This window comes from Mesoplodon bidens (assembly GCF_964165515.1).
Source record: "Mesoplodon bidens genome assembly, chromosome: 2".
NCBI classification, from domain to species: domain Eukaryota; kingdom Metazoa; phylum Chordata; class Mammalia; order Artiodactyla; family Ziphiidae; genus Mesoplodon; species Mesoplodon bidens.
The window spans coordinates 69,325,676-69,339,475 of NC_138177.1; the positions used below are offsets into that span (position 1 = coordinate 69,325,676).

At 40.2% G+C, this 13,800-nt stretch overlaps 1 protein-coding gene across 4 annotated transcripts in view; it reads left to right on the forward strand.

Moving 5' to 3' along the window:
- DCAF8 (DDB1 and CUL4 associated factor 8) overlaps nt 1-13,800 on the forward strand; it is a 45,533-nt gene that overhangs the window by 22,305 nt on the left and 9,428 nt on the right. For all 4 annotated transcript variants that reach the window (XM_081223793.1, XM_081223792.1, XM_081223791.1 and 1 more), the window contains 3 exons: nt 3,732-3,842; nt 12,991-13,063; nt 13,597-13,654. In XM_081223793.1, coding sequence (XP_081079919.1) covers nt 3,732-3,842; nt 12,991-13,063; nt 13,597-13,654 — 242 coding nt within the window. The remainder of the gene's footprint in view (nt 1-3,731; nt 3,843-12,990; nt 13,064-13,596; nt 13,655-13,800) is intronic.

Here is a 13,800-nt window from a genome sequence, read left to right on the forward strand (position 1 = left end):
TGTACACTTTTCCCTCCAACATGGGGTAATTGTACGTGTATATAAACTTACATATGTTCCTGCAATTTACTTTTTTCACATTATGATGTATTTTGGAGAGCTTTCTACGTCAGAGCAAAAAGGCCTACCCAATTTTTTCTTTTTAAACATTTTATTTATTTTTATGTGGACCATTTTTAAAGTCTTTATTGAATTTGTTGCAATTGCTTCTGTTTTATGTTTTGGTTTTTTGGCCAAGAGGCATGCGGGATCTTAGCTCCCTGACCAGGGATTGAACCCATTCCCCCTGCGTTGGAAGACAATGTCTTAACCATGGACTGCCAAGGAAGTCCCTATGGCCTACCTCATTTTTAACCGTGACATCTGTGTCATAGCATTGGTGTACCAGTTTGTTTAACGACTACCTAGTTGATAGATAATCTACATTATTTACTGTATTGTTAATCTTAAAAACTATCTTTATTTTTTTTTTATGCCATTCTGGAAGTTTATTCTAGGATCACAAAGTGAGGAAGAACTCAAGATTTCAACTTTTCAGAACTCTCCCCCTTAAAAATTATCTTAAATCTTACATGTCAGTACCAATATTGAGTAAGGGGTGTCACTAATTTACATAGCATACAAGTAAAATATAAGTTAATATAGGGAATATAATCTTAAGGCTGATTATTATTAGACTTTTAGTTTTAGAGAGATAAGTATACAAAAAGTTGTCTAGAAAGGGAAGAATTTAAAATAGTGGTTAAAGGATGGAAATGTTTTTGGCTTGTGGAAAGGATATACTGGTTATTTATATAAAACTTAAGAGGATGAAGATTGAGAGATAATGAATGGATTTCTCCTGGAAAGGGAACAGGCCTGGGTGACAAGGGATCTGCCTTCTAGTACTAGCCTGCAGTTATATAGCTTTGAGAAAAATCATTTAATCTCTTAAACTGAATGATGTTTGTTATTTTCAGTTCTCAAGTTCTATGATTCTGTGATGATAATGGAACACTAGCAAGTTTTCCAGAGGGGAGTGGAAGGGCAAAGATGGAGAAAATGATATGAGTTTGTTTGGTCTGCTCTGGGAGAGTGTTGTGAAGCTGAATGAGATCCTATGGATCAGGTTCAGAGGAAAACTACTGTTAAGCCACAAGAAATTGGGAATGTGTTTCAAGTAATGGGCAGAGTAAATGACTGGCAGATTATTGAATGTGTAATGAAAAGATGTAAGCAGAAAATCTGGCTGAGAGTTGATCACTGTATCTAGGTGCAAGCAGTAATAGGTGGGATAGAAACTAAAAGGGGGAACATAGGAGAAACTTAGAGTAGGAGGAGGTCCAGATTCTGGCCTTAAGAAAGTTTTTACTTTAGGGGTTGAATTAGTGGAAGGCTAGAATGAGGTGAGAGGACTGAATGTGAAAGTCATGGCTAGAATGTGTATCCGTATGTGTTAAGCTGGTGCCTGAACATCTGCTTATATCAGAGGCATTTTTTGTGTGAAGTTGGCATAGGGGAATTTTTCTTTTGTATGTACATAATAGCTGAGTCTCTGGAAGCTGGTGATATTGGCTAACATCATAGGAGGAGTTGGATTTGGAGCTGTGGGTGGGATATTCATTTAGCCAGCGGAAGCTAGTTTGAGATATTCTTCAGAGGAATCCGTTGGTTTGATCTGTAATTGTTTTTCCCTTTTTCCTGGAACGTACCAGCTCGCTAAAAACTGCAAATTTTAAGGCAGAATTTGGTAAATTTGTTTCATATGGCTTTGTGTGCTGCCTTGCTCTGGTGTCAAAACTTTTTTTTTTTCCTGCTGCCATTATCAATCATTTTTATAGCACCTCTGCAGTTTCCCCACAGGGCTCAAGGTGCTCTGTGCATTTATGCATTAGGAGAGAGAATTGTTTGTTTTAGGTGAATAAATGGAGGCATAGAAGATTGAGTTCTTTGTCAGGATTAGATGACAGTGGAGCCAGTACTTCATAATCTATCCCCTCACTTTCTTCATTTTGCTTCTGCATGATAACTGTTATGTTTGGCTGACCCTCTCCTTCTAAAAATCCAAATTGCTGAGGAAATGAGATGTTTCTCTGAAAAAGAGCAGCAGCTGCTCCTATTCCTCTTCCATATCTAAAGCCCAATTAGAGCTGCCTCTTCTCCATTGCTAGTTTTGTTCCTGAAACTCTTTTTTGACTTGTTTTCTGCCTTGTGTTTTGGGTATGTGTGTATTTGTGTTTTCCCTAATGACATTTATTTTTAATGACCTTTGTACACTATTCTTTTAATGGAAGGCTGCAGAGATTTTAAAATTAAATTTCTCCTTTGCCTAGAGCAGTCTAGGATGGAGTGACTTTGACCATTCAGAGAGGATGCTAACATCATTTACAAAGAAACTTATTGTCGTAGTTATAGTTCTTTCATTTTCTGTAAGCACCAGAAATTAGCAAAAGCTTAGAATCAAAAATGAAAGCTGTTATTCATAGTAGCCAAAACTTGGAAGCAACCAAGATGTACTTCAGTAGGTGAATGGATATACTGTGGTATATCCAGATAATGGAATATTATTCAGCAGTAAAAAAAAAAAAAAAAAAAAAAAAGCAAGCAAGCAAGCTAAAGCCCAGTCCCTTCCTTGCCTGTCTTCCTTTTCCTATAAATTTACTAATTTTTATGATGTCATATTTGACAGGTTGAACGCTTCAATCTGGGAGGAGTATTCATAGGGCCACCCTTAAGGTGGGACAAAATTATGGCTCTTTGGCCAAAATCTTCTGGCTAAAACTCTGAAATTTTAAAGGTTTCCTCGGGGTCCCATGCCCTCCTAAGAATCACCTTTTTTTGTGGTACAACCAGAAGAATAATTTAGAAATAATTTTTCAGCATTAAAAACAGCTGTCTTGACAAGAATCTCTGCTCCTAATTTGCTTCAAATAAGGGAAGACTAATACTGTTTTCCTTTGTATTAACTGTTGCTTGTTTTTCATCGTGCATTTTTAAAGCTGGGTTTTAAATGACATTTCTCTGGAATCTGGGAGATAGATTCTGACCTTAAGGTCTTTTCCTTTTTTTTTTTTTTAATGTTTATTTTTTAATTTTTATTTGTTTTGGCTGTACAGGGTCTTAGTTGCAGCACGTGGGATCTTCGTTGCAGCGTTTGGACTTTTTAGTTGTGGCATGCTGACTCCTTAGTTGTGGCATGCCTGCGGGATCTAGTTCCCTGACCAGGGATCGAACCTGGGCCCCCTGCATTGGGAGCACGGAGTCTTAACCAATGGACCACCAGGAAAGTCCCCCTTAAGGTCTTTTCTGTCCACTGTTTCTGTGATTCATCCTCCCCTCACTCCCTGCTCCCAGATGGTTGGGAAGATGTACTTACAAGTAAAGGATGGGAAGATGTGGGTAGTATTGTCTCTTTAATGATTGGTTGTCATCATATTGGACTCAAGCTAAGGCTACTGAGGAGCAATACTTTCATACACCTTTAATTTATACTCCTTGAGGAACACCAGAAAATTACTGCGTGTTTTTTCCATCTCCAAAGTAGCATTTAGTAAATATATATTGCGGTGGGTTTTGTTTTTTTTTTCTTGTTCCAATGTATGAACAAACAAAACCACTTCTTTCTTTCTTTCCAAGTGAGAATCTGTTTTGTTTCTTATTAGCTGTGTGTGCATTACTGTCTCTATTCTCACTTGCCCTGACTATCTGGATCTTTTGGAGAATATAACTTATATACCTTTCTACTCTTGAAGGAAACTGGTGGTGACAAAAGAAAAGGAGAAGAAGGTGGGGCTGTATACAATCTATGTGAATCCTGCCAATACCCACCAGTTTGCAGTGGGTGGACGAGATCAGTTTGTAAGGTGAGTCTGTGGCTCTTTTGTGTCTTTGAGAGTTTGAGACTGTGCTGTATTGTGTACTACCAGCTGTCCCTTATGGAAAGCTATGAACTGCCTAGGAGTTCATTAACCACCATCTTTAATTTTTTGCCATCTTCCAAAGAGTTTAAACTTCCTCTGACATATTCTGTTCTCTAATGTAGCAGCAATCTCTGAGGGATGGCTTAACATGTTATAGATATTATCAAGTTCTAAAGAAGTTTGATGAATTGACCAAGTTCTCCACATAGCAGCTAGGCATAAACCCAGGTTTACTAGCAAGTGCTCTCTTAGTAAATATTTTCCACCATTTTTCATATGTAAATTAACACGTACTAGAAATTTTGAATGCTGGTTTCAGATACAAAAATAATTTGACTTGGGAGTACTCATTGTGAACTTCAGGTTTTTGGCTCCCAGTATCCTGAACCACTTTTCTTTATCTTTAGTGATATCTTTGTTACTATGAACATTTCTTGTAACACTGTCTATTGAGATCTATCCTAAGGAGAACAGAGTTCATGGATTCAGTCGCCATGTGTAGCAGTTAGTTTCCTTCTGGCCCTTTGTCACAATTATATCCCATCCCTATCCAATTGGCCTATTTTTTTTTTAACATCTTTATTGGAGTATAATTGCTTTACAGTGTTGTGTTAGTTTCTGCTGTATAACAAAGTGAATCAGCTATATGCATACATATATCCCCATATCCACTCCCTCTTGAGCCTCCCTCCCACCCTCCCTATCCCACCGCTCTAGGTGGTCACAAAGCACCGAGCTGATCTCCCTGTGCTATGCAGCAGCTTCCCACTAGCCATCCATTTTACATTTGGTAGTGTGTATATGTCAGTGCTACTCTCTCACTTCGTCCCAGCTTACCCTTCCCCCTCCTCCCAGTGTCCTCAAGTCCATTCTCTACGTCTACATCTTTATTCCTGTCCTGCCCCCACCAGGTTCATCAGAACCATTTTTTTTTTTTAGATTCCGTATGTATGTGTAAGCATACGGTATTTGTTTTTCTCTTCCTGACTTCATTCTGTATGACAGACTCTAGGTCCATCCACCTCACTACAAATAACTCAATTTCGTTTCTTTTTATGGCTGAATAATATTCCATTGTATATATGTGCCACATCTTCTTTATCCATTCATCTGTCGATGGACACTTAGGTTGCTTCCATGTCCTGGCTATTGTAAATAGTGCTGCGGTGAACATTGTGGTACATGACTCTTTTTGAATTATGGTTTTCTCAGGGTATATGCCCAGTAGTGGGATTGCTGGGTCGTATGATAGTTCTATTTGTAGTTTTTTAAGGAAACTCCATACTGTTCTCCATAGTGGCTGTATCAATTTACATTCCCACCAACAGTGCAAGAGGGTTCCCTTTTCTCCACGCCCTCTCCAGCATTTATTGTTCGTAGATTTTTTGATGATGCAATTGGCCTATTTTTAAGTATATTTCTTTGGTTGACAGATCATCAGTTTCAAAGGGAGGAAGGAAAGGATCACTAGAAGAATGAATGACTTTATGCTTTTCCTGATGGTGGATGAAAAGCATTATCTTCCTTTTTATTTATTTTATTTATTTATAAATTTATTTTATTTATTTATTTCTGGCTGCGTTGGGTCTTTGTTGCTGCACGCGGGCTTTCTCTAGCTGCAGAGAGCAGGGGCTACTCTTTGTTTTGGTGCGTGTGCTTCTCATTGCAGTGGCTTCTCTTGTTGGGGAGGACGGGCTCTAAGCATGCGGGCTTCAGTAGTTGTGGCTTGCGGGCTCTAGAGCGCAGGCTCAGTAGTCGTGGCGCATGGGCTTGGTTGCTCTGCAGCATGTGGGATCTTCCCAGACCAGGGCTCGAACCTGTGTCCCCTGCATTGGCAGGCAGATTCTTAACCACTGTGCCACCAGGGAAGTCCCATCTTCCTTTTTAAATAAGAGGATATTTTTATAACTGTATTCTGTAATTAATTTTATTAATAATCACAGGGATGGGACTAAATTTTTAGAAATACCTGAGAGATGATCTTAACTTGTTGAAGAATCCTGCCACAAGAGAACTGGGCAACTTTGTTGCTCTCTTCTTCTTCCCCTGTTTCCCTTGCCTTCTAAATCCCTTTCCTCTGTTGACCGATAGAATATGTTTAGCAGTAGTTTTTTGTTTTTTTGGGGTTTTTTTTGCGGTACACGGGCCTCACTGTTGTGGCCTCTCCCGTTGCGGAGCACAGGCTCTGGACGCGCAGGCTCAGCGGCCATGGCTCACGGGCCCAGCCGCTCCGCGGCATGTGGGATCCTCCTGAACCAGGGCACGAACCCATGTCCCCTGCGTCGGCAGGCGGACTCCCAACCACTGCGCCACCAGGGGAGCCCAGCAGTAGTTTTTTTTTTTTTTAAGATAAGCTGTTGATCCAAAAAGGGGTTGTAGTTGTCAGAACTTGCAGGTGCTACCTCCTCCAAATCAAGCATTTACTGAATTTTTAAATTTGCATGTCCTGCTTAGAGCTCTGGATTCATAGAAAAGTCTGTGTCTCTAGGTAATTCAACCACTAGGACCTTGATGTTTGGAGGAGAGTGGAGGCATTGGCTGTATTGAGAACTGCAGTTGATAATGCTTTTATCCAACGCTAATACTTTCTCAGGGTGAGAGTGGGGCTGGAAATTAGTTTTAGCATTTCATCACAAGGAGAAATACTCAGATCTTCTATTTCTTATCAGCCTCAGTATCCTTTATCCCTTTGTACATGCCAAATTCTTAGCATGTGATAGGCTGTTTACACAACAGAAGCACATGTAGATTTTGAGGCACACTGATCGCCTATGAGCAGATGGCCCTTCCACACCCTAGCTCTTCTCTGGTCATCCTCAATTTCTCTGGCACCTCTTCAGTTCAGCCAGTTGAATGTTTTGGAATTCCTCTTTTCTGTTTCTTTCTTTGAAAGAACTTTAGGCTCACCTGCCAGTACAAATGTGAAAATATTTGTGCTGAATATTTTATATCATAACACCATTAGCTTTCACTAGCCTGAAGGAATTCCTTTAGGGGAATACAGAGAAATAGCTTACGCATCCTCAAGGCTTTCACATCATAAATACTGAATTTTAGTTTAGGATTGTGAAGGAGCATCTAAGAGAGTCATGCTTTTTGGAATATGACCAAAAGGGGGGGATGGGCAGGGAGAAAGAAAAAAGGTAAGCAAGTGGAGGGTGGTATAGATTTGAGTTTCTGCCACTAAATCCTGTTTAGGTTGGTTTAAGAATTTATAGGAGTGAAGAAAAGGAGAATGTATCAGATGAGTGAATCCTGTGGTGATAGATTTGGCAGTGTGATTGGTTGACATGTAAATTTATTGCTAAAGGATTTGGTATAGGCCCTGGTTTATAAAACACAGTCAATGGATAGTCACTTTGCTCCCCTATCTTTATCAGCAACATTGAGAGAACACTAGATTAAAGGCAAGTTAGGGGAAGAGGAGGTGAGGAGGGAAGAGAGAGGCTTAAGGTAACAAATTAGTGGACACCTGGAGGCCTGTGGAGAGAAATGCAGTAAGGGTGTTGAGACAGTGCTGAAACCTTTCTTTATTTGATTTAAAATGTCCAGGGTATAGGAAGACTCAATAATGTGGAGATGTCAGTTCTTCCCAACTTGATCTGTTGATTCAGTGCAATCCCAATCAAAATTCCAGCAAGTTATTTTATGGATATCGACAAACTGATTCTTAAAGTTTGTGTGGAGAGACAAAAGATCCAGGATATCCAACACAGTATTGAGAGAGAAGAACAAAGATGGAAGCCTGATACTACCCAACTTCAAGACCTGTCAATACTCTAAAGCTACAGTAATTCAGACAGCATTGTATTGGTGAAATAGACAAATAGATCAAAAGAACAGAATAGAGAGCCCAGAAATAGACCCCCATAAATACAGTCAAGTTATCTTTTTTTTTTTTTTTTTTTTTTGCGGTACGCGGGCCTCTCACTGTTGTGGCCTCTCCCGTTGCGGAGCACAGGCTCCGGATGTGCAGGCTCAGCGGCCATGGCTCACGGTCCCAGCCACTCCATGGCATGTGGGATCTTCCCGGACCGGGGCACGAACCCATGTCCCCTGCATCAGCAGGCGGACTCTCAACCACTGCGCCACCAGGGAAGCCCCCAGTCAAGTTATTTTTGACAAGGAAACAAAGGTAACAAATGGAGAAAAGATAGTCTCTTCAATATATGGTGCTGAAAGAACTGGACATCCACATGTAAAAACTGAATCTAGACATAGACCTTACACAGTTCACAAAAGTTAACTTAAAATGGATCATAGACCTGAAAGTAAAGCCCAAAACTATAAAACTCCAGAAGATAACATAGGAGAAAACCTAGAAGACCTTGGGTACGGTGATGCCTTTTTATTTTATTTATTTTTTATTATTATTTTTAAAATTTATTTTATTTATTTATTTTTGGCTGGGTTGGGTCTTCGTTGTGGTGCATGGGCTTCTCATCGCAGTGACTTCTCTTGTTGTGGAGCACGGGCTCTAGGCGCATGGGCTTCAGTAGTTGTGGCACGCAGGCTCAGTAGTTGTGGCTCTTGGGCTCTAGAGCACAGGCTCAGTAGTTGGGGCACACGGGCTTAGCTACTCCATGGCATGTGGGATCTTCCCAGACCAGGGATTGAACCCGTGTCCCCTGCATTGGCAGGCGGATTCTTAACCCCTGGGCCACCAGGGAAGTCCCTCGGTGATGCCTTTTTAGATACAACATCAAAGACATCCATGAAAGAAATAGTTGATAGGTTAGACTTCATTAAAATTAAAACCTTCTGCTCTGTGAAAGACACTATCTTTCAAGAGAATTAGAAGATAAGCCACAGACTGGGAGAAAATGCTTGCAAAAGGCACATCTGATGAAAGACTGTTATGCAAAATATACAAAGAACTCTTAAAACTCAGCAACAAGAAAACAACCCAATTAAAAAGTGGGCCAAAGACCTTAACAGACACCTCACTGAAGAAGATACACAGATGACAAGTGTATGAAAAGATGATCCACATTATATGTCATCAGGAAAATGCATATTAAAACAACAGTGAGATACCACTACACATCTATTAGAGTGGCTAAAATCCAGGACACTGACAGCACGAGATGCTGGTGAGTACTGTGGAGCAACAGGAACTCTCATACATTGCTAGTGGGGATGCAAAGTGATACAGCCACTTTAGAAGACAGTTTGACGGTTTCTCCAAAACTAAACACACTGGTACAGTACAATCCAGCAGTCAAGCTCCTGGTATTTACCCAAAGGAGTTGAAAAGTTATGTCCACACAGAAACCTGTACATGGATGTTTATAGCAGCTTTATTCATAACTGCCAAAACTTGGAAGCAACCAAGGTGTTCTTCAGTATGTGAATGGATAAATAAATGGTGGTATATCCAGACAATGGAATATTACTCAGCACTAAAAAGAAAAGAGCTATCAAGTCATGAAAAGACATGGAGGAACCTTAAATGCATATTACTAAGTGAAAAAAAAAAGCCAGTCAGCCAATCTGAAAAGGCTACATGCTGTATGATTCCAACAGTATGACATTCTGGAAAAGGCAAAACTGGAAATAAGAAAAAGGTCAGTGGTAGCCAGGGGTGGGGTGGGGCAAGAGAGATGAATAGGCAGAGGACAGAGGATTTTTAGGGCAATGAAAGTACTCTATGATATTATAATGATGGATATACATCATTATACATTTGTCCAAACCTGTAGAATGTACAAGAGTGAACCCTCAGGTGAACTGTAGACTTTGAGTGATTATCATATGTCAGTGTAGGTTCATCCTTAGTTAAAAAAAAAAAAAAAAAACTACCGTTTTGATGAGTGATTTTGATAATGGGAGGGACTATACATGTGTGGGGGTAGGGAGTGTATGAAAAACCTCTATACTGCCCTCTCAGTTTTGTTGTAACCTAAAACTGCTTTAAGAAAATAGTCTTAAAAATTAAAAAAAAATTTTTTTTTAATGTCAAGGTCCTGTCCTGTGCGCAGATAATAAGGGAATTTTTTTGTATTTATCTTTGTATCACCACTGTCTAGCACAGAGCTTGGCAGTCTACACTGTTTTTGTAAATAAAGCTTTATTAGAACACAGCCATAGCCATTTGTTCACATATATCCATGGCATGCTATAGTGGCAGAGTTTGGAAACTGTGATAGAGACTGGATGGCCTGCCAGCTTAAAATATTTACTGCCTTGCCATTTAAGAAAAAGTTTGGGGCTTCCCTGGTGGCACAGTGGTTAAGAATCCACTTGCCATTGCAGGGGACACGGGTTCGAGCCCTAGTCCAGGAAGATCCCACATGCCACAGAGCAGCTAAGCCTGTGCACCACAACTACTGAAGCCTGTGTGCCTAGAGCCCGTGCTCCCCAACAAGAGAGGCCACCACAGTGAGAAGCCCACGCACCGCAACGAAGAGTAGCCCCCACTCGCCGCAACTAGAGAAAGCCCACGCGCAGCAACGAAGACCCAACGCAGCCAAAAATTAAATAAAATAAATAAATTAAAAAAAAAAGTTTGCCAACCCCTAGTCTCAAGCATCATATCTAGAATATAGTAGGTTCTTAATAAATACTTATGGAAGAAAGGGGAGGGTAGGTAAGGATTTCCTCATAAAGAAGAGCATTGGATACAGAGGAACATGGAATGGTCCATACAACAAGATATTGAATATTTAAAATTTTTTACTAATTTGATGACTTGGGAAGATAATGATGTCTTAGTGACATTTGAGAGCTGTTGATTTAGACTTAGTTTAGAGGGAAAAAATCTGATTATCAGCTGCTATATTTGCTGAAGAGTAGTAATGGTAGTACAGCAGTCTCCTATTTGTCTTCTTTTTTTATTGGTTCATTTAAAAAACATTTCCTGGATAGTCTATTTATGCAAGATATTAATGGATTATGGAGAATACTTGATTCGTTCGTTTATTCATCCAGCGTTTACTGAGCATTTGTTGTGTCCTAGGTACACACTTGACTAGACATAGTTTCTGCCTTCAAGGAGGATTCAGGAGAAGCAGATATATATAGGGATTAAAAATATTAAGTAACTTACCCAGTATTGCTCATCTAATAAGTAGCATAGTATCTGAACTCAGTTCAGATGCCTTAAATATGGTGGAAACCATTTCACTATGCTGTTCTTTCTCACAGAGGAAATATTAAAGACAAATGGGAAGTATTTCAGGTAGAGGGAACAATATGTGTAGAATTAGGATAACAAGATGTGACATGGTATGTTCAAGGAAGCATAGTTTTTTTGTTTTCTGTATAATGCATAGGATCTTTGAGAAGTGGTAGGCAGCCATACTAAGTAGTCTGGACTTTATTTAGTAGAAAGTACAAAATCACTGAAGAGATTTAAGCAGGGAATTTACATTAAATTTTTCATTTTAGACATAATTCTGGTGACAGTATGAGCAAAGAAATCAGAAGGTTACTATAAATAATGTAGGCAAAAAATGCCTAAGGGTGGAGAAAGCAGATATAGTCAGGAAATATACCCAGGAAGTCAAATTGACAGGAAAGAAACTAGATACATAGAGAAAGGACCTGATTTCTGGTTTGGCCACCTGAATTTAGGATGGTGCCATTAACAAAGATTTGGGGGAAAGGGTAGGTCTAGAATGATCTTAGCTTAAAAAGGAGAATGATTTTACTTTTGGGCATTCCATTACAACATTCATTTGGCATGTGGATATAAATCTAGAGCTCACTCAGAACAAGTGTGGGCTGGAGACACAGATTTAAGAGACATATCCACATATAGGTGGTAAAGTGTTAATGGAATTTGATTACCAAAAGAAAGTATAGAGCAGAATTCTTCCTCCCTTTTGAGTCTCTGGCCTCTTTGAGAATATAAGGAGAACCATGATCCCTTCTCCCAGGAAAAATACACATAAGCACAGTTTCTGGGCATTCACACATACTTGAACTCTAGGTTTTAAAATTTCCTTATGTAGAATCAGAGGAGAACTTAAGACCAGACCTTTGAGGAACATACAGCATTTAAGGGGTAGACAAAGACAGGCCCATGAACAACATTAAAGAGTGGTTGGACATCAAGGAAAGAAAGTGTTTCAGGGAAGGAGTAATGAACAATGTCAAGACAAGAGAGAAAGACCTAAAAAAGTATCTTGTTGGTATTGGCAGTTAGATTGCTGATGACTTTAGCCAGAGAAGTTTCAGTAGTGAGTTGAAGGCCAAAGCTAGATTAGAATGGAACGAGAAATGAATAGGAGGTGAGGGAGTGAAAATGTTGAATGCAAATTGCTCTTTTCAGTAATTCTACTACAGGAGGGAAGGACAGAAAAAGCCAGAGTAGGAAAGGTCAGTGGAAGGATTTTTAGAAATGGGTAGACAATGGTGAGGAAGAGGACTAATCAGTGAGAAATGGACTAATCAATCAAGCAAGGTCCTTGGAGGGATGAGACTGAGATTGGAGGAGACTGATGGGTGAAGACAGGGACTAGATCTGTCTTGTTCCTCACTATACTTCTAGCACCTGGCATAATACTTGGCACCTAATCCATGTGTCATAAATAGTTGCACAAATGATTAAAGTTTGGATTGGAAAGATGAGGAAGGTGAAGGTAGTTTGATGCTTGATGAGAATGAAGGAAGGAGAGAGTGAGTCTTGAGATATAGGTGTTGGTTTGTAATAGTTGTGGGAAGAACTAGCCAAATAAAATTTCGAAAAGGGATTCAAGACCCACTGACTTACATAAAGCATGGTCTCTGCCCATGAGTAATAAACTGTATTGGGGAGGCAACATACATGCAAAAGGCTCTATAATAATGTTATTTCAGTGCAGATAAACAGTAAATGATATAAAAGCTGAGAGAAGAGATAAGCCACTTCAAAATAATATAATTTAGAATTACTACTTGAAATGAGAAGTACCTGGATAAGAGTTTTGGTTTGGAAGAGGGGTGGGAGAAGATTTTTGAGGAAGAACCTGAGCCAGAAGCTTAATTGGGGAATGTCCTTTATCTGTCCTGACATCCAGCTGACTGGTGTTCCTGCCACTACATCGAATTGCAACTTTTCAAGGGATGTTTGTAAATTTTGACATTTTCATTGCTTCTTCCACCGTAGGATTTATGACCAGAGGAAAATTGATGAGAATGAAAACAATGGAGTACTCAAGAAATTCTGCCCTCATCACCTGGTAAGATTCATGAAGGGCCAGTGGCTCCAGGCTTCCCTGACTCAACCCCAAGCCTGCCCCCAAACTTGGTATGGTGGGAAGAGCTTGGACTTTGGAGTCAGACACCTGGATTTGAATCCTGGCTCTACCACTTACCAGTTTTGTGATCTTGGGCAGTCACCTTACCTCTGTTAGCCTCAGTTTTCTTATTGACAAAATAGAGATACAGATAACTGCCTTGTACCATGATGGTACGGCCTAATGAGATAATATATATATAAAATGGCTAGCACACAGAAGACAACCAGTAGAAAGACCTCTCCCCCCGAGGAGAGGTCAAGTTTCATCAGTTGTACTCCTGTCTCTATCTCTCTGTCTATCTTCCTGTCTCTCCCTCTCCCTCCCTCCCTCTCTTTTTCTCTCTCTCTGTCTCTATCTCTATCTATCTATCTCTGGGAGAAGATATAGGGGAGTTTGAAGGAAAACCTGTTTCCTGAAGATGGTATAACAAATGGGGGGGTGGGGCATCAGTCAGTATCTGCTCCTTATTGCAGGTGAACAGTGAGTCCAAAGCAAACATCACCTGTCTTGTGTACAGCCACGACGGCACAGGTACGTGAGCAGGGCCCAGCTCCTAGGCTGGCATGCCCCCTCTGTCTAGGGAGCTGCTGAGCCAGTGAGGCATGTGCCCTCCAGTGCTCACCACTGTGCTATAGCTCCGAGTGGAGCAGCTGGGGAGTAGTTGCTGATGGTGAGCA